General features: G+C 31.1%; 1 protein-coding gene and 3 long non-coding RNA genes across 4 annotated transcripts; 1 reads left to right on the forward strand and 3 right to left on the reverse strand.

Moving 5' to 3' along the window:
* Window positions 1-450: 450 nt before the first annotated feature.
* Window positions 451-4,356, reverse strand: LOC148613828 (uncharacterized). Its single transcript, XR_015923161.1, has 3 exons — window positions 4,225-4,356; window positions 1,762-1,826; window positions 451-788 (listed from the first exon to the last, which is right to left on the reverse strand). It is a non-coding gene; the product is annotated as an uncharacterized LOC148613828 (long non-coding RNA).
* A 3,596-nt stretch (window positions 4,357-7,952) lies between these two features.
* Window positions 7,953-9,455, reverse strand: LOC148613829 (uncharacterized). Its single transcript, XR_015923162.1, has 3 exons — window positions 9,380-9,455; window positions 8,831-8,909; window positions 7,953-8,298 (listed from the first exon to the last, which is right to left on the reverse strand). It is a non-coding gene; the product is annotated as an uncharacterized LOC148613829 (long non-coding RNA).
* Window positions 9,456-13,645: 4,190 nt separating this feature from the next.
* Window positions 13,646-15,909, reverse strand: LOC148613830 (uncharacterized). The gene is made up of 3 exons (XM_088586130.1): window positions 15,811-15,909; window positions 15,107-15,181; window positions 13,646-14,007 (listed from the first exon to the last, which is right to left on the reverse strand). Exons 2-3 carry the CDS (start codon window positions 15,171-15,173, stop codon window positions 13,658-13,660), a joined length of 417 nt encoding a protein of 138 aa, XP_088442256.1. The 5' UTR covers window positions 15,174-15,181; window positions 15,811-15,909; the 3' UTR covers window positions 13,646-13,657.
* A 2,995-nt stretch (window positions 15,910-18,904) lies between these two features.
* Window positions 18,905-20,709, forward strand: LOC148613831 (uncharacterized). Its single transcript, XR_015923163.1, has 3 exons — window positions 18,905-18,966; window positions 19,787-19,851; window positions 20,341-20,709. It is a non-coding gene; the product is annotated as an uncharacterized LOC148613831 (long non-coding RNA).
* Window positions 20,710-22,428: the final 1,719 nt, after the last annotated feature.

The raw sequence follows: 22,428 nt of genomic DNA on the forward strand, positions 1-22,428 counted from the left end.
TCTATTCTTTGATGTGACAGGTACTTTATGGCCATTGATACAAATCATTATGTAAATAAGATTATGAATTTAGAAGTTATTACCCACATACTTTTACCGTATACGTTTTTATAATAGACTTAGTGTAAATTCATACTTGATTGCATTGAATGATACGACCCTTATACGAAATGATGTTTCTATTCAAAATTATTGAAACCATAATACAACGGTCAAAAGACTTAGTAATTTGAATATATTTTCGCGGGTATTAATTTTCGCGTTCTTCAAGAAACCGCGAATATAGCGAAAATTAGTACACCGCGAAAATTAAAACGTTTACAGTATTAGTATTCAAATAAGAGCTTAATTAAAACACAATGTCAGTTTTTAAGTTCTCCCCACCCCCAATAAATTCTCCCAAAAATAAAGCAAGTCCTATATTAATAAAACAATTTATTTAATCCTTGTATAAGTTTCATCTCCTTTCAACGTGTTCTTCTGAATATTAACAGTGTTGGATTTGACGAGCATCTGATACGACGCCTTTATGGTCTGTTCGTTCTGCATGAAAATCCCTGTAAGACCTCTTACCATACCAGGTTCGACTGAAACAATCCCCACATAATAGTTCTTATCGTGTTTTCTATAACGCCCTGTTAAAATAAACGATTTTCCTGAGTCGTCAAAAGTCTTTCCGGATATCATTCCAACCGGTTTATTTTCGCAATTAAGCGTCATATTGTGTCCTCCAAGGTCACTCTCCCACTTTCCAGCAAAAGAGCATTTCTTGGTCTGGTCGTCGGTTACTGTATGAGAAATGTTGTTAAATATGAGTATGAAAAATAATAACAAATTCGGACAAATTACATTTTTTTCTTTTGATTTTAAGTAACATTTCACACAAGATTCCGGCAAACTCTTATTCATGGTTGGAGGGCCTACACATTTTTATTTTTGATATTTTGGTTTAAATGTCATAGGAAACATAACATGAATATTTTTTATAACCCATGTTCATAGAAGATATAAATATATAGAATGTACAGTAGAATTCAACATTAAGGGAGATAAATCTGTAAATGACACTAAAATACAATAGAACCTATTGGATTTTCCATGTAGATTATCTCCCAAGAGCAGACAGATTGGAATAAATAATTATACATTTCATCATATCGACATATAAAGCAACTTTACAACTTCATAAAAAATGTGTAGCCCTTTTACAGGTAGATCTCATATCACAGAATTAGCATGATTCTTATGTGGAGTGCTACTTACATTCACAACTGTTGAAAAAGTGAGAATATGTATCAAATCCAGTTTGTATAAAGAATACAAAAAGAGTAATAAAGGGAACAAAGAATATAGCGGAAACCAAAAGAATGCAATGCAGGGACAAAGAACAAAAAATAGTTACAATAATATATATATATCACTAATATATATATGTATGTATTTTTATAAGAAAAAAAGACATAATTGCATACATTACGTTTTTTTTGTCAAATAATTAATTAGGAAAACAATGATAGTGATCAGGGGATATAATTGGTATTATTTTGTTTAGATTACAATTATAGATGATCTGCATTAAGTAGTTAACATTGTCAACCAACAAAGAGACTTGTATATCGAAGATTAAATCTCATTATTAATTGTCAAGTTAAGTTAATTGCCTTAGACAGTGCATCAGGTGATTGCCATTCCCCAACATCATCATTGTATTTGTTGTAAAGCAAACATTTGAAGTGAACGGTAAAATGATGTAACACCTACGTGCATCACAAGCCACAAGAACGCAAACAACTGCAAATAAGACTGTTAAAACCATCTTCAGTTAACTATATAAAAATAAAATGAACAGTGCTTACAACACATGAACTGATATGCACAATGGACTTGCGATACTCATTTGATAACACAATTACAATTATTGCTGTATTACATATATTAACTGCATTTTAGGAATACATGTTTCAATTTTTAACTTTCAATGTTTTTAATATACAAATATGTCATTGAATGTTGTGCTAATAAGCATGAATAAAACATTCCTTTAATGAGGACAAAAATACTACAACAACAACTCAAGGCACGCCGATGAAATATGATGATATCCCATAACTTTAAGGATACAATCTTTATATAAATAATAAAATTTCTATGCTGGAAGAGGAACCAAGGTTATAGCGGAAGTCAAAACAATGTAATCCAGAGACAAAGACAAGACATGGAAAATAGACATACACAACAAAGAACATAAAGTAACTAAAATCATACATACAAAGTAACAAAAGCAAATGAGCAACTCGGACTCCACTAAAAACTGGGAACATGGACCAGGTGCACCGGTACTGCTTTACTAGAAACACCCACCGAGTTGCTCATAAAAAGTCAAACTCGGGGTAGTCCAAAGAGGAAAGGAAAACTATGACACGTTGAACAGTTCAGTTTTCATAGCACAGATGGATACATCGTAACGATCCACGAGTTCATGATGACGACCGTAAAACTTCTGTAGTGATGACTTCAATCTTGTAGCAAAATAATCCTGTTCCAGAGGCCTATTCGATAGAATTCCAGCGCGATACAAAAAGTCAGCGTAGTTTCGGCAAGCTCTGGCTTAACGTAATATGAACATTCCATACACAGGTGCTGAATAGATGTTGCCACATATGAAAGGAAAGTTGACAAATCTGCATGAAACGTCATCACCTTTGTCGTAAAGTTTGGTTGATAGTTTTCCTTTACCGTCGATTTACTAAGTGCAGGTCAAGATATGAGGCTGACTTCACAGTGTCTGTAGCATCCTTTATCTCAAGTTTTTTGGGGTAGATGCGATGTATCAAATCCCCAAAATTAGGGTGGTTTAAAGATAATACGTCATCTATATAGCGGAAACTGAGATTAAAGGATCTAGCTAAACGATATTCTTTCTTTCTTTCGGATCGGATCAGCTATAAAGTCAGCCTCATAAGAGTGAACGAAAAGGTCAGCAAGTATAGGAACACAATTTATACCCATCTGAATGCCGACCGTTTGTTGAAAAACGCGTCCACTACACTGGACAAATATGTTGTCGATTAAAAATTCCAGCTATGTATAATGTTTTTTAAGTCGGGATTTTAACTGAGTGTGGGGAATATATAGAAGTGTACAGTGTTATACGGTACATAGACGGTAAATCACAATCATCGTCCTTTGTAGTCAGACCAAAAGAGGATAGCACAGATTTATGGTTTTCCACAATCTCATCTTTGGAGAGTGTGGTAGCAGTATAGGTCTTATCACTGCTATTATTTTCTACGTCTACCTCTGATAACACACATTGGATGTAATACGTTTTGCAGACAAAAACAATGTTGTTTTAGGCGTTGTCTGCTGATACACCAAAGGCCATGGCGTATCAAAGATGCCCCATGAGTTCAGAACTCCCACCTCTCAACTTCGTGCAAAATAGTGGCAAACATAAGCAAATAATAGTATCGTAGAACCTTTTTTTTCTCAAACTACTTTAGAACCCCTCATTAAAATTACTGGATCCAACCTTGTATTTTGGAAATTTTCGTTACAAGTCACGATTTATGGTAAATATAGATATTTGACATTATTATTTTTATCAATATTAAATTTGAAACCGTAAGTCAAATGGGAATATTATTGTCGGGGAAAAATGTCTAACACATCCTGATTATTATATAGATAGCAGTGTTTATCAAATGTTCAAATGTTCAAATGTATCAAAAAGTCCAAAACTTTCGATAATTCACATTGTTAAATTAATTAATTCGTAAATATCACTCTCGGATATCTCAAGCGAAAACTTTACTGGTACCACTTTAATATCAACCCGCCAATGCCACAATTTAAAATTCATGTTGAAAGTATCGATAAATTATGAAAAAAATCTATGAATGAATGGGATGACCAAATAGGTTATCGTCAATAATCAAAATATGATCACTCGTGCCAAGAATGCTCGAGGATTTAACTCGTGAGCGGAACAAGTTCCGCACACTTGTCAAATCTAGGCTTTCTTCGGCACTCGTGATAATATTTTGATTATTCACTCATTCCAATTAATTATCCTATTAGTATTTCATTACTCAATACAGATATGATACAATATTGTAAATGTATTTTTAAATCGGATTACAAATGTTGAAATTAGTGCACAGAATGTATTTATTAAGTATTTGTGAAATAAAATACAATTTAAATACACAGTTATAAACTTACCTCAATTCCAAAAATTCGGGTTATACTTTGATATGTCCCGATGAGAATATATAACAAATAATAAGTCTTTTAAGCGATAAATGTTATTGCTAGATTTTTATAAGAAAAGCTATTATTTAAACTATTTCAAAACTACAGTCATAAGTGGTGTAAAAAACAACAACAATGCATCATATTGTTATCGAGAATTTCATCATCAGAATATGAAATTGTACAACATTGTTTACATATCAACGAAGTTTGAAATTGACTTCACCTTTTAAAATAACATTTTATTACATGCATTCAAACGGTCCAATTTTTGATCAAATAAATTCTAAAATACAAAAAAATACTTTACATGTAACATTTTTTGGATCTAAAAGGAATGTGAAATATTACATATAACCCTTAAATGTACTTTATCTAGTGTGAAGCTATAAGAACATTTAAAGTACCATATTCAAATATTCTGAATTGCTGGAACAAATATTTCTGTTGTTTTTTCTTTTTTTAAAGAATGAGACACAATGTAACGAATAGGGTATGTTAGTTTCATCACGTGACTTCCTTGTTTCACAAGATTGGGTCCTAGTCTACTATTCAAATGCATGGAGGTTGACTATTAACAGAGCGTTGAGTTCAATATTAAAAGTAAAATATCTTTTGTGTGAAAATACCGATTTAAATTACACAATTTCTAGTTTTACATCATAAAAATGCACATAATAGATTATGTTGCCTTGTAAAACAGGGTTTTGAGAACCTTGAAGTTATGCAGATCGGTCGTCGTAATTTTATACGTTTTAAATAGGAAATTCCGGAAAGGAAAATAAAACCAGAACGAGATTTACGAACCTTATATTGGACCAAAAAATGAATATCTAATGAAAGCAAAAACAACACTTATTATTTTTGCGAATAAGTCATAACGTTTTGAAACTCAACAATTTATGATGATCTGAATGTTCTTGGACCGAATGACTAGACTGGAAAAGAAAAACGTTTTTTTATAGATTTATTTCAGTCCTTTTATTCTTTTGATATCATTGGTGAGCGATACTGATAGTACTTGAGATGGTAACGCCCACTTTTAAGGTACAATTGAGAGTATCGACCATGTATAATTCAAAACAAAAAAAATTGACGAATGAATCGAGACCTGTATGATCCTTAGGTGGACAACTTAGTTACAAGATTTGATTTAGTACTAAAATATCGGACTCTTAAGGATTTAATGTTAATATTCTTTTTTGTTGACATTGAATAGCGTGGGAATCGTATCATTATATACCTTATTTAAGTTTAATAAAAATCCTCTGTGCATTGTTCCCCGTGCAGGGAAACGAAGTTAAGTTTAAGTCCTCTCAGATATTAATAAAAAAATACCCAAAATAAAAACAGTGCCAATTAGACTGACCCTAAACAATAACGACTCAACGACTCAAAGAACTTATAGAATGTAAGGTCTGATTGCTAACAAACGACTTCACGACTTCTATCAATGTTTTTTATTAATGAGCATACAATAATTCCTTACAGGACATTATCCGAATCTTGGAAATTATACAATTAAGTATCAATATCATTAGCCTTTGGTGAATAATCTTTTCAAAATACACAATGATTGTTTCATAATACAGCCTGCGTGGTATTAGCTTTCTTGAATACACTGTGATTTATACCAAAGTATTGTTGCATCGTCAAAGGAAATGACTGTATTATGTCTTTTATTATATTGTGTTATTTAGTCAGTTTTTACGGACGATAATTAAATTACATATACTATACCGTCACTGATAGGAATTAAAAAAAAAAATACTGGTTAGTTGCACACACACACACACGTATTTTTTCTATAAAAACCTAAATCAGTATAAGACTTGGTATAAAAAGAGGAACGTGTTTGTCTAAATATAACATTATGAACAATTAACCAAATATCTTTGGTAAAAATATATTAATAATTTGACACGTACAATTACAATGCAATAACTGAAGAATAATCCACGTATAAACAATTTTGAAGATTTGTTTGCCAAATATCGTACTCAAATATTTAATCAAACAAGGCATTCATAAAAAAACTTGTTTTTACCGAGGCCTAATTACTTGCTTTGCATTTGGTACTGGATTTGGCATCTCATTCTTATATGTTTGTTTATGAGCAATTAATGTTTTTTTGCAGTTACATCTTTGTTCCAATGTTCCTGATGAGAGGTTACATATAAAAGACATGTACATTGTACCACATATGTGGTATAGATATGAGTCGTATTTTGTATTTTTTGATCTGTGAAGTTGAGGACTTTAACTGATGTTATATAATAAAAAAATATCATTCGGCAGATAGTAATATTGTTACGCCAAGTTAGAGAAAGGCAATTTCCCAATTTGATAGCCAAATATTATTAGTTAATGTGATCCATACTTTCTTTTTCGACTGATAAAAAACTACATTACTCTTATATAAAGATTTTCTTCATACAGCATAACAATGTTTCAGTTGGTTTAGAATTTTCATAAAGAAAATAAAAAGTAATAATTATAATTTATTGCCAAAACAATGATTTTTTTGTTCAAAACTATGTCTTTCTTAACATGAGTCGTCAGAAAAAAGTAAAGAAAAAAACTTATTTCGATATCACAAATAAAATGTACGCACAATTTTTTTTCTGCCGCTTTAAGGAGTAATCATGGGAACAAAGGTTTTAGCGGTAACAAAAAGAATATAATCCAGAGACAAAGACCAGTCATGGAAAACAGACATACACAACAAAGAACATAGAGTAACTAAATTCATACATACAAAAGCAACTCGGACTGCACTTAAAAACTGGGAGCATGGACCAGGTGCACCGGTAGGGTAAGCGTGCTTTGCTTTTCTAGACACACCCGCCGAGTTGCTCATAAAAAGTCAAGTCAGGGGTAGACGAAAGAGGGAAGGAAAACTATGACTAAGGAGGTAGACCTAGGATAAGAGACATTACTCTAGGAATCAGTGATATGTTTGTATTATATTCAATTTCACCAAAGCCTTTCAAGCTTTCCTTTGAAGCAGAATGAAATCAGTGCAAGTTACTTTGGTGCTTACATGAGATTGATGTTAAACTCTGAATGCAAACGTTCCAATGATTTTGAGAGAGTTGTGTCCCTTAATATAGGTCTACCTCCTTAATTTGCAGTGTTTTAAATTTTTTTTGTCCATAATAATTGTTCGTTCTTTTACCCTTTTGTAATATTTTGATAATCCTATATTTGTTTACCTATAATATTTGAAAGTAATATGATTGCTATATCAATGTCTTAAACGTGCAAAAATTCGCTATCAATGTATTAAAACGAGCACGTTACATGTAATTCAAGTTCGGGGAGAAAGGATTTGTCTTCCCTTGAGAATCACCTTGTGAATTCTCTAGGCTTAATTACAGGACGATTGCCAAAACCTCCACTAAACTTAGAATCAAATTTCTAATTGAATGATAGAAAATTCTAAATTTTTCTCTAGAATCAAATAGCCTTTCTAAGGAAGTTTATCAGATAATTGCCTATTAATCAGGGCAAAACCAACTTAATGCCCTGAAGTTAACTTGGAATACTCGTCGGTATTCAATGAATATACACCGATTTATTCGTATGGGATACAGACAAAAAGTCAATAACACACAATATCATGTGAAAGTAAGCAAAAATAATAATAATAATAATAATAAAAACCGAATGATTAACATATTTATTCAATTCTTGTAAATGTTTCATCTCCTTCTACCGTGTTAGATTTAATGGTGACGGAATCAGCCATAGTGAGACCTTGGTATGAAGCACTTATAATTTGATTTCTGTCCTTCTCGAGAACTCCTACCACGTCTATTACCCAGCCAGGGCCTTCAAGTACAAACCCTAGGTAATAATTCTTATCATTTTTTCTGTAACGTCCTGTAAGCACGTGAGTTTTCTTTGAGTCGTCGTCGACGCCGTTCCCCGATAGCATTCCTTCTCCGCTCAAGTTGCTTTCGCATTTTAGAGTTATGACTCCTCTAACATTGCTTTTCCATTTGCCATTCAAAGGACATGCGTCTGTTTTTATGTCAATTTCTACATATAAATGATTATCTTCTTTTTAGTTTTTAATTTCATTTCTTTTTCATTTCTTTAATAACTGCCATTTTGATATTTCCAAAGCCTTGAAGTCTCATTTACACAGGCAAAATTATTGCACATGATTTTCACATGATTTTCAAAATTATTGCACATGATTTTCACATGATTTTCAACCTGAAATGAGCAAATAAACTAAGTGACAGAGTTCACGTGAAATTGGGGTGATTGGAGCTTTCACGTAAAATTCACACGAAATGTTCACATGAAATTCGTGATTAGTGAATTTCACTTGAATTTCATGTGAAGCTCGATTAACATGAATTTCAGGTGAAAAATATTTGCCTGTGTAATGCTGAATACTTAACTATACACAATACATACTGAACATGAAGCAAACGTTACATGAAAATCATGATAACAAGAAAAACGAACTACCTATTTGTTTTAAATTCTGAACAAAATTCCAAGTATCTTCTTGAGAAAATCTTATTTCAGTATATTAAAAATAATGATATAATATTCTTACGCGCTCTGCAAACCACTAGAAGCGGCAGAAGTACCAGTAATAGTTTACTGTTCATTGTCAGTCCACCTCACTCAGTAATCTACAAAGTTTCCAAGAAGGCAAACATTCTTCAATTACAATCTTGTCAGTTAAAATATATCGAGAGTGATTGCAGTTTAGTTTACTTTGACATAATTACGTCTTTCTACAATGAATTTCACGCAAATCATCCGTACTTTAATTTTATAGTTAAACGTTGCCTACGAAATATACTAAATCATTAAGGAAAAGACTTTCACATTTCAAAAGTTCTTTTTATTTGTATGAACGCGTGGGTCGATGCAGACGATTTGAAAAATCTGTTTTATATTAGCTGTACAAATAAATGTTACAAAAACCTTATCCATGTCGATAATCAAATGTTAACCTTTAAGACGGGAGAAATTTCAAACTCTTTGATTTTAATTTATTATCATTTTATTTCATGACGTATATATTATCAATTTTTAATACCTATTTTGATTGTTTTTTTTTTTAAATCTAAAAAAGCATCAAGTAATAATATCTTACCAGTATGCTAGCCCTTCGTATATCTAGTTTGTGTGCGCGATCTCATATAACGTATCTGACGCATATTGATATATACAACATACGGAATGAATAGTATTCGTATCAATATATAAAACAAAAACTTCAATTAAAAAAAATATTGTGAAGTTACATCTACTAAATTTTTAATTCTTTCATCTTTGATAAAAAATGTTTCGAACCGCATTTATACTAATATCTATATTAGCAACATATTGATATCTACAAATTAATCATTAAAACATCGAAACGATCTATAAGTAAACGATGGAACCTACTAAGATGTATTTCATCACTTTGCATATTTAACTACAATGTATATGTAGTATGTATGCATTTTGGTCGGTTTATTATGGTCATTATGTTAAATATTCTTAAAACTGGTCTTGTGCATTCCCTGATAGAATTACCGCTCATTTCCCAAGATAATTGACCTATATGAAACTGTAGATATACACCAAAATAAAAGTGAGGGCCTTTTGTTTTTGTTATATTTAAAAACTACTAAAGAAATTTGTTCCGGCAGTGATTTGAAACATTTTTTAACTGTTATTTGATTTTCAAATTATTTTCATTGATTATTAACTCACAGAAACGTTTATATACATATTTATATTTTGGTAGTAATAAATATATTGAATGTGTTCTATAGGGCTAGGTTTAAAAATCATATATTGGTGTTCTGTTCTAAGCAATGACCTTGTTTCACAGGCTGCATTTTTTTTTTATCAATGGCAATGCCAATGGCCAGATCCTTGACACATCTTTTAATATAGTATTTGTCATCAATCTAGCCATGGATAGAATAAAATTCCTGTCAAATGCCTATCAATTCTCTGTCCAGCAAATGCGTGAGATTAGACAAAACATTTGAAGATTTAAATAAAAGAAAAATAAAAGGAATTTAAAGTCAAATGGACATGAAAATGTGCAAGTCTCACATAAAGTCTATGAGTTTTGACAGCACTATCCAAGACATTTGAATGTGGCCACAAAATTTAAAAAAATAAAATAAAACGAAACAAAACAAAACAAACTTAAAACTTTTGTCGAAGACAAAACCCAACAAAAATTGCCAAAAACCCATTGATACTCCACACCAGACCGCAGGCAAATATTTTCAATGCAACTGCTCCAAACATGTTCAATTACCTCTTTTGTCTACCATTATAATAACAATTCTACACCAAAACCATGAAATATCTGCAACATCTTAACTTCTGCTGCTCCAGAATGCTTAAGGTCGTTGTTTACAAAACGGGAGATAACTCTTCATAGAAAATGGTGCAATTTTCTCTAGATAAATCATTTCTGTATTTCTGTATGTCTTTAATTCAAACATACTTGAAAAACTACTCATTTTTTTATTAACACACATTTTAAACAATGTATCTGTTTTTAAAGATATATAAACTTTTAAAAATTGTGTTGCGTTTTAGAAAACAATAAAGCCTACTGATCATGCGTTTTTCAATTTCTAACCTGTAATATGAGGTAAAAATTATATTTGCAAACAGATGAGTGGTCAATGAGTAAAGGGTATTTTTACATACATTTACCTGTAATTCAGCGTTTTTAACACAGGTAATAAAGCTGCCAATATTTTTTAATACAATTTTCAGTAAATAATACTATTACCGTGCTATAGCATTACAGATGATCCCTCACCATGGAAACAAGAATAAAAAAATTCAATTAAACCATCATTTCGCTTTTCAACAGCATATTTTATAAAATGGCTTACTATCATCAAAATTTTTTTTTGTTTTGTTTTTGGAAATTCCAAATTGTAAGGAAAAAGCTCAATTCTTTGTGACACAGTTCGACATCATGACAATCTGGAGGGGTTAATCCATTTAAGCTATTCGTATTGTTTAAACACGGTCACGCGGTATTTATACATTTGCGTTCAAGTCTTAAGACATTATTATTAAATGATAAAGACCGAGGCATTATCACACGATAAAGCACTCTTCAGTTTATAAACGACAGAACCTTTTATTATGTTCACATTGCACGGCTTATAAAGACGACATTTACAAATATACTAAGCAAAAATGATAAACCCTGTCAGCATTTTATATATTGAACTCCAAACAAAAAAATAACATTTACATAAGTTTATAAATGAAATAAATAAAAAAGATGCTAATGATGCGGACATTTTCGATAAATAGACTAGCCTTTTATCGCGGCTTCTATTTCCTGCATTTGCTTCAATCTGCAGATCAGAAGCCGAACTTTCTTCAGCCTGCATTATATTTTGTTTCCATTTCGTGTAGAAATACTTGAAAGCAAAATAAAACACATTTCCATCTTATTAAGTCTAACTATGTTCATTTCTTGAAATAACTTGACACGTTATTAAGTTATAAAGTTATATAATGTGTCAGATGTCGTTTATACTGTGATAATTATTAAGTAACTTTTAACAAATGCGTCTTTAACCTTTCCATCAACTCTTTCTATGGGCACTGGAAAGTCATGAGCAACGCATTTATTTTTTATACCAATCATATTACTTTTTCCCAAGAATTTTCTTTTGACATATAATTCGTTATTGTTCTAGTGACAACATACCTTTTTTCATAAAATACTTTCTGGTAATGCCAATTGTTTGTTTTAATTGTTTACAGTCATATAACATTCAGTTGCTTTGTTTTAACGATACTTCTGTATGTCTTACATTTTCTTGTTTTCTTTCTGATCAACGCCTTATTCTGCAACAAAGCAAAAGATGCCGTCTTTACCATTTTCTACAAGTGTTTGAATTAGTTACACGTATTAGTTAAAAGATGATATTTAGTCTATCTTCGCGTAAATACATATCAAATTGTAATGTGGAGGATGGAGAAGAATGTAATCCAAAACTGTTCTTTAATGAACCTTGTCGACATGTTTAAATCATGTTTGAGATATATGTTGATAATGTATTATCAAAGCCTTTTTACTTAGAAAATCATAATCAGACATTCGTCGAAAATGTTTATGAATGTAACGTAAAATGAATAAAAAAATGAACAAGCATTTTTTTGTAACGACAGTGATAAAATTTCTGAAAGACTGGCCAATGAATGTTTGCCATTGATTCGGTTTATAGAGTTGATAACCTTATTCTTTGTTAGAATATTGATTTCAAAACAGTAGAGTTTTGAATTATTAGGTTCTTGTACTAGTCAATGGCTATATGATTGACCTAGTTGACTATTAGAGTTAAAGGCTAAGTTAGAGTTTGTGCAGATTTTTATTTTACGTTGGACACACTAAAACAAAATTAAAAAGGAACACGCCTAGTTTTCGTAACTTAATTCATTTTCAAGACCGTTTCAAGTTCGTATTTGTGTGCTACATTCCTAATATTTACGTTGGACCATCCCAATTGTTAAACTATATAATACTAATTCCAAAATGATGCTGTTTTACAAACATGGTAATTGGTACCATCAAGCTATGAAGCATGTCGAACTATCGCTCCTCTCCAACACTTCTTTTTTTCTATATACATTAACGTCATTTAACGTTTCAAGTTATCACATGTTTAAAGTGTATTCCTCAAATAGTGGAAACGAAACCCTTTCAAAAATTGTGTTTCTTGTAAATACTCTATTTTGATATTTTGGTTTCCAGCAATGATAGTGTTGTGTATCATTGTTTTAACTTTCTTAATTGGAGACAAGTAATTCATTAGTTATGGAGGAAGAATATGTTTCATCGTTTTAAATTTGGTTGCCATCGCCACACTTCATTGTGCAGTTGGTTTTATTTTAACACTTAATCTAATTTTGTTTGCACTGGCAAGCATACATATATTTAAAAAACCTGATTTATTGGAAAAAAATACGACCCGGTTAAGATGGGACAATATTGCAATTTATTTTGAATTATTAAAACAATAATTGGTAGATTTGCATACTTCAATTTATTGAAAAAAAATTATGTAAATGTTTTTGTTTGGAGTTCAATGTATAAAATGCTGACAGGGTCTATCATTTTTTCTTAGTATATTTGTAAATGTCGTTTTTATAAGCCGTACAATGTGAACATAATAAAAGATTCTGCAATGTAGAATACCAACTCAAATTAATGTTGGACATATTTGTCAAAAATCAAAAGATAAAAAAAAGCAAACTATTTTTTGAAACATGTTGTGCGCATAATTGTTTTAACAATATTTAATGTACTGCAATGAACTGACATTTTTGTGGAAGAAAACTTTGCAAAACTGATTCGATAAAGAAAATCTCTAAATTCATTTATTGACTAAACTTTTGTGAAAGTCGTATCATAGGGAATGTTCAGAAGTGCACCGGTACTTGTGGTTGAAATCTGAGATGACCCCTCAATGGTCTTGCCCCCTGCTTTGAATATACCAATCATCCCGATCTCCCACTTGGTACCTTCTCCTGTCGCTACTGCACTCAAGTAGTAATTACCATTGGCCACCAACTTGTTATATTGACCGGTCAGAATATATTTTTGTCCGTCGTAATCGACAAAATTTCCAGACAGCGTTCCGACGTTAGACAAATCACCATTACAGAGAATAGACAGCATACCTCTGACACTGCTTTGCCATTTTCCAGCGATCGGACAGAGATTCGATGAAAGAGCTACGATAATAAATTTTTTTTTTTTGTGCATTTTTATAAGTTAATGGTGTGGAAACCTTTAGCTTATGAGATATCTTTCTTTTTTATACTGAACGCGTGAACATTATATATTCATGAGCTGTGTATATAGAAAGATATTGAAATGGAGCGTTTTGTTTTGTTGTTTGAAAAAACAGTACACAACAAAATAGAAAAAAATGAAACAACTTCTAATTAAGGTGGTACACCTATATATACTGGTTTCATTTTCAATTTCACCATAGTTTATAAAGCATTCCTTGAAAATGTAAAAAGGTAACACAAGTTATTTTGATATACTGAACGCGTGAACATTATATATTCATGAGCTGTGTAAATAGAAAGATATTGAAATGGAGCGTTTTGTTTTGTTGTTTGAAAAAACAGTACACAACAAAATAGAAAAAAATGAAACAACTTCTAATTAAGGTGGTACACCTATATATACTGGTTTCATTTTCAATTTCACCATAGTTTATAAAGCATTCCTTGAAAATGTAAAACAGTAACACAAGTTATTTTGATAATAACAATAAGAAAAAAAAATTGGGTCCCCACACTTTTATTCTTGTAATATTAAAACTAAAACAACATATATTCCCTTTACGTTTCTATGGAATATTTTTTCCACAAATTATTTCCCCCTTGAAGAGGGTTTATAAAATATATGTTTGTAATTATACCATGTATAGGTATATGCCAATTTGTGAATAAGGACAATTTTTTTTCATTTTTTCAAGCACTATTTGTTCATTGAAAATACAAACTTCTGTTTAATATACAAGATGACAGGAAAGATTGCCTCTGTAATAGGTTTAATTCACTCTAATTACTGTCCGAGTATGGATCCTTTATAAAAATATTAGTCATCACTTATTTTGGGAATTGTTAGAACAGTGGAATATTGACTAAATGACGTCACATCACCTAATACGTATACATAAAAAACCTTTATTTCTAAAAATAAACTTTTTATACATAGCTTTAGAACGTTGATACGTAATAAGGATATTTTTATGTTAAACAGCCTTATTGTTTCTTGTGGTTTGTTTGTTTGTTTTTTGTTTTTTTTTGTTTTTACCTTGATCATCTTGTGCAGTGCAGGCAACAAGAACGCCATAAACTATTACTAAAATTTCCCGTAACATCTTACAATCTATACGTAAAAGAAAAAAACAAAACATTTAAGAAAAACATTCGTTCTTTTCATTTTTTTCCTAATTATTTCTTATGATAAACAATTATGAAATACTGCAAACCAACTTCTTTCGGCGAGAGATTACCATAATTGCATTTTAGGCCCAAATGTGATCCGCCGTAATCAGTGACCTTCCGCGACGTCAGGATTTTTTCGCGTCCTATTACGATAAGAAAAATGACTTTCGCTCCCACATCGACCAAGACAAAATCGCGAAATTAAATAAATACATGATCATTTTTTTTCGTTTTTGTATACATGTTAACAGAAGCGTAGTCGCGATGATAAATGCTAGTACAATCTAATCATGAAACGAAAGTAAAGTTCCTCGAAAATTTCAGTGCTCACAAACGAGCATATGGTAACTTTTAACATAGTGCAAAATTACATGATCGCAAAAGAGCTTGCAAACAATCACTGGCGAAAATAAGTGTCCGCAAAAATGTAAGTTACCGATATCTTTTTAATGACGGAAAAATAGATTTTCTCATTAAGTCTCTCATTTATTTTTTTTGAAATTTACGTTTATTTTTGAGCATTATAAATGAAATATTTACACTACGTTATAACTTGATACACACACTTACTTTCTATGACTATTTCTTAAGTTTGCCTTTTCTCTCCCCAAATGAATCGTCAATATTAAAATTGGTAAAAGGCAGCTCTGTTATATTGTGAATCCAAACTTATGGATATTTTAATTTAAAAAAAATAATAAAAGACATTTTGATCTCTTTTAAATTTACGTAATGGCTATTAGTTTCACATTCTTGTCTTGTAACATCACGTTATCTATGAAAATGTTTAAAGCTATTCATGAAACGATCTGTTGTCGGATGTTGATCAGTAACAGATCAGTCATGAATTCACCAAAGCGATCCGTTAAATCAGTGACAGCTTGATATTTATAAAACGAAACTTCTCGTCGATTGATGTTGTTACAGAATCCTTTGTTCATTCAAACCTTTAGTCAAACATATCGTTTCAAGGAGATTAAACCTTGCTTTAGCATTACATAGTGTGATCGAAGAAACAAATACTAAACAGTCAAACCGTGCTAGGCCCTTGTACTTAGTAAATAATAATTATTACAATAATAATAATACTTGTGGTAGTACGATTTGTTCTTACCTCTATTTTCATTTTGCTGTTCTTTCTATGTCACGAATCCCCCTTTGATTGTACATTGTACACTTTGTATAACTTTTTTCCCCTTTCTTATAAATCCAATCTAGGATATGCCTTTTTTCGTTCATTATGATTGGTTGTTCACCTTTTTCGATCTCGGCCATAACAGTGTTTATAACGGTTTAAATTTCTTAAAGATATCGTAAACAACATGACCACAATCGCTTCGACAAAATCGACAAAAGAAGGCTTTGGACGGTATTCCATGATTTTTTGGCATCATTTTAAAACAAACAAAAAAAAAACCTATTTTCTTCGAATATTGAAATAGTTAAAGGTTGAATGTCGCAATTACGCAATTAGCAATGTCAATTTCACGGAACAAGGTCTACAAGGAACAAAGTTGACTTTTATTTGTTTTGTGAGTCAATGTGCCGATTGTACAATAGATAAATTCTGGTAAAAACAGTGTTGTATCTTATATTATACACACACAATACTTACATATACGTATTGACATACATTATAACTTTCATTTAATATATCTGTACAACCTTTAAAATCATATTCAACCCCATGTGTGCATTTGCTATATTGTTACTTTTATTATATACACACATTTATGTACATAGTACGTGCAGTACAACTTTCCATTCCGTGTTAAATAGGGGACTGGGAATTGGGAGATGGAGAATACAGGTATTGGGAACTGGAAACAAATGACAATTTAAAGGTTAAAATTAAAAGAATTAAAAACTATTGATTCAAATTTGATAATGTAAATATTTGATAAAGACAACCTCAATGGGGATTCTATGCGGATTATATATGGGTAAGTAGGCAAGGAAAATGGAGAATGTGTAAAATGGTATGTTTTCAATTTTATAATATATTGAGGATGGGAAGATGGGGAGTTTAGACAGGGAATTGGAATAATGTTTAGGAGAAATGGAAATTTTCATAGGTAGGTTGAAGAAACTATTTTTTTCAGCAATCATTTATGCCGAAATTATATCAAATTCAATTTGGAAAAAAAAACAAGCCTAATGTTGAAGAATTCAATTTGATAATGTCAATATTTTATAAAAAATGGTGGTGGTTAATTCTACATGAGGAATGGGATAATTGGTATGGAAGAAATAGAAGAATGTGTAAAAGGAAAGTTAATACAATTCAAGAGCTGTATTGGTTTATAGCCAATGCACAATAGATACATTTTGGAAAAAAAACAGTGTTGAATCTTAAAGAGTATTCAAGGGAACCAAGGTTATAGCGGTAATCAAAAGAATGTAAGACCAGACATGCAAAACAGACACACACAACAAAGAACATAAAGTAACTAAAATCATACATACAAAGTAACAAAAGTAAATGAGCAACTCGGACTCCACTAAAAACTGGAAGCATGAACCAGGTGAACCGGTAGGGTAAGCGTCCTCTGCTTTTCTAGAAACACCCACCGAGTTGCTCATAAAAAGTCAAGTCCGGGGTAGACAAACGAGGAAAGGAAAACTATGACCCGTTGAATAAATCAGTTTTCATGGTGCTGATGGATACATTATAACGATCCACGAGTTCATGATGTAGTGATGACTTCAATCTTGTAGCAACATAACCCTGTTCCAGAAGCCTATTTGTTAGACTTCTAGCGCGATACAAAAAGTCTGCGTAGTTTCGGCAAGCTCTGGCATAACGTATGAGTTGTGATATGAACACTCCATACGCAGGAGCCGAAGGGATGTTGCCACAGATGAAAGGAAAGTTGACAATTCTGAATGAAAAGTCATCACGTTTATCGTAAAGTTTGGTCACTAGTTTTCCTTTACCACCGATTTCTAAGTGTAAGCCAAGATATGAGGCTGACTTCACAGTATCTGTAGTATCCTTTATCTCAAGTTCTTTTGGATAGATGCGATGTATCAAATCCCCGAAATTAGGATTGTTTAAAGATAATACGTCATCTATATAGCGGAAACTGAGAATGAAGGATCTATCTAAACGATATTCTTTATTTCTGATCAAATCAGCTATAAAGTCAGCCTCATAAGAGTGACGATATAGGTCAGTAAGTAAAGGAGCACAATTTGTTTCCATTGGAATGCCGACCGTTTGTTGAAAAACACGTCCACTAGACTGGACAAATATGTTGTCGATTTAAAATTCCAGCATTTTGTAAACATCTTCCTCTGTATATTTGGAAGATGATTTGGAATTATTTCTTACAAAGTATGAGGAATCTCTACTAAAATTATACACACACATGTATTTTCACCAACTATAACTCCACCAGAGTGTTGCATAGGAACTTCATAATTGTAGCCTTATTTGAAAGGACATATGTACATGTAATATATGTTTGTTATTTCATTTTTTTTTAAAATGAATTCTGATCGTCTGGAATTTACGACACATTACCATTTTATTATATGTAAGTGAAATGACGTTAAAAATATTTATAGCCTGATGGAATAGACGATACCAATATGTTGCGAACATTAGATGTAATTTTATAAATGTTTGAAGTTTGTAAAAAGCAAACAGATGTTTTGTCTTATTTAAATACGTATCAGCGTATACGTATTCGTTCCTGAAGAGTTTGGTACCTGCAAATAGTGGTATGTATTGTAACTGTCTTTTTAACACACATGCTTTTAAATCGCTGGACTTAAAAGTGGTTAACTTGATGACAAACCGAAAAACTTCATTAGATGTGTATACATTTTGCAATAGACAATATTGACGAATTTTTATTGGTTTGTTATTTTACTTCGACGTATACGACTCTTGCGAAAATTTAAAAAAAAATATGATTTGAGAACAATGGTATTGTCTGTTTTATCATAGGTATAAATCTGTAAATTTTAAACGTAATTATTTTTTAATTCTGCTTTGTACATCAGAGTTATTTGCGAAACAAATTTACAAAAGCAGTTTTCATAATGTTTCGTTTTGTGAACTATATTTTTCTTTGCCTTTTTTTTCTATATATTATAATTTGAAACCTGTTCACAAATTGAATATGAGAAAACAAAACAAAACAAAACAAAACAAACAAAAACAAGAACAAAACAAAAACAAAACAAACAAAAAACAAAGACAAAGTGAAATTTAGAAGAATAACACCATATTTAGTTGACATTTATATTTTCTTGTGTTCTTGTAATATTTTGATTAGTTCAAAATCTGACATTTTCTTACTTTTTCACATTGATAGAAGATAGGTGCTGGTGTTTTTTTTAAACAAAATTATTCAGTGACATTCAAATATATTTACAAAACAACTTTGGTATAAATTTCTGCTACGACACATGTCATTAACTATGTAATACAACATATTGCAATTTTGTATACTTATTATTCCGCCTGATTTTTGATTTTCCACGTATAATTTATTATCTCCCCTTTCGAATTTAAAAAAAATATTTTGTTATATAGTCAAGCAAAGATGGTTTTTACAGTCTTTATTGCATCTGTTGTTATTCTGATGCCATGTATTGCGCGTAAGTATTGTTTTGATTTTCATTTTAGTACGTACATCATTTGAAGTGTTAACATTTATTTTTTGCGTCAAGTAAACGTTTTGAGTTAAAGCAACGTAAAGAGTATATAAAGGAGTAATCAAGGGAACCAAGGTTACAGCGCTAATCAAAAGAATGTAATCCAGGGACAAAGACCAGACATGAAAAACAGATATACACTACAAAGAACACAAAATAACTAAAAGTCAACAAGCAAAATATAAAGCAACAAAAGCAATCTCAGACTCCACTTAAACTGGGAGCATGGACCAGGTGCACCGGTAGGGTATGCGTCATCTGCTTTTCCAGAAAGTAATTCCTTCGGAAATTATTATTTGCAGCTCCACGTTTTGAGTAAATAAAAATAATATGATTAAACAAAGCATGTTATTGTTTTTTCTTCGCTGAATGAAATACGTAACAATAGGGTATGTTGTAAAAAAGAACTTTAAGACTGAGACGTGATTACAGAGGATCCATGCGGATTTGCTGGGCTATGGAGGAACAACGACACAATGGCCCCAATTACATTCCGGTGCAGCGATGACATACCCGCATCATCAGTTGGGTCAATCACAGGTGAACTACCAGGAGATGGGAAAACATATGCAATATTAGGCCGCTTTCAAAAACTTAATGAAGATTACTTTCTTGGATTTTCTATCAATTATTTGGATTCTGTTGGGCTCATAACTGGATTTTACTCCGCAAAGGACAACACTATCAAAGGATATTCCCAGACAACCAAGATGTCTGAATCAAAAAACTTCAAAGGAAGTACAACAAGTATGGATGTTTCTTTTACAAAATTATAATAAATAAATGAAATATTGTCATAAATCCTATTCCAAGAGAAAATCAATTACAGTTTAAACTCCATGTCATTATGTTTAACCCTTTTGTTATGGAAGTTAGAATTTGAACTCCAAAAAAGCACCAAAAAAAAAAAAAAAAAAAAAAATGGAAATTCATACAATCGGCGCAAATATCATACGCCCGTTTTAGATTACAGTGACACGAAGAATGTATCTTTTGCAATGTTTACGGAAAAGCGAAATGGATATTACGTATTTCCAAAATGTGTAAGAGATTCGCACAGAAGTCTCGGCGAGTTGAGAATTCAAACAAACAAATCTGAAATCTGTCTTTTGTCAAATGATGAAAAAAACTAATGTAGTTGTGTTTTTAACAGATTCAAATTGAGATTGTTTATGTATTATAGTCAATTAAATCTTCATCAAATTGACATTAAAATATTGCCCGGATTTTATATATATCAATATTAGTTTGTTCATGGTTGTAAAAATGAAAATTACGTACCGCTTTAATTTGCTTTCCTACATAGTAAATCTTAACAATGTTTGCGGAGTACATATGGAGTACTGTTTTAAATTTTTGCGGTAATATTTTGTCATTTTGTGATTGTTATTGTTAACCTTTTTTTAATTTGCCAAAATAAAATACACACTCAGTCCAAACAAATATTTTCCCAACCAAAATGAAGTATCAGTACGCCTAAAATAACTGCGAGGACTTGGTGTATGCACCTGTAAAATTATTTGTCATTGTATCGCTTACGCATATTTAAATCATGTCAACAGAGATTTTATGCTACTTTGTTTGACAAACCGAGATAAAGTCATAGGAAAAAAAGGAACCAAAAGGAATGTCACAATTGATGTAGGGAAATAATCACAAGAATAAAAACACGGCAAAAAAGGTTACAAAACTTTCTACGAAAATCAGTCACAGGAAAAATATGAATATGTTACAATGGTTGAAATCATACACAATCCTTAAAAACATCTTACATCATAGTGTCTTATCAGTATTTTCATTGCAGTAATGACCATGCGTTCATTTGTCGTATAACAAAAACAAAAAAAAAAACAAATACAAAAAAAAAAAAAAAAAACAAAAAAAAAAAAAAAAACAAAAAAAAAACAAAAAAAAACAAAAAAAAAAAAAAAAAAGAAACAAAGGCTTTACAATTCCCTGACATAATTATTTTTTTCAAAACAAAACATAAAATACTTGTATTTAAACATCCATGTGTTAATAATTGTACAATTTCGAGATCATTGATACATGGTTAATTTAGCCGAGAGTATATGACACACGTGTTTATTGGGTCTCATTTTTCACAAGTGCATGCAATATAATAGTTAGCGATATACTTTTATATAGCATATTCTTGAAGCTTCAAAGTACTATAGTCAAATCTAGTAAGGCTCTATGTTCTATAAGTCACAGTGAAACGAAGGCGAGAAATATGAATAAAACGTTTTATTTACGCTTGTATTAAATGATTTTATGAAAATAAATAGGATGCCGAGTAAAAAGTAGGTTTAAGGTTCCTCCCTGAAATTTATGAAGAGTTTAAACTTTATCAATCTATCCGAAGAATTGACAGCTCTATGCATTAATTGTACTATAAATTTAGGAAATTCTATATGTTAAATTCTAAGTTTATATAGTTCGAATTTAAAAATACACGCACTTCAAAATTAAATACTGTTTGAATTGTAAGATATGTTTAAACGACATCATTTCTAGCAC

The sequence above is a fragment of the Perna viridis genome, chromosome 6, assembly GCF_037379345.1.
Source record: "Perna viridis isolate PV_CMFRI_1.1 ecotype Kerala chromosome 6, ASM3737934v1, whole genome shotgun sequence".
Taxonomy (NCBI): Eukaryota; Metazoa; Mollusca; class Bivalvia; order Mytilida; family Mytilidae; genus Perna; species Perna viridis.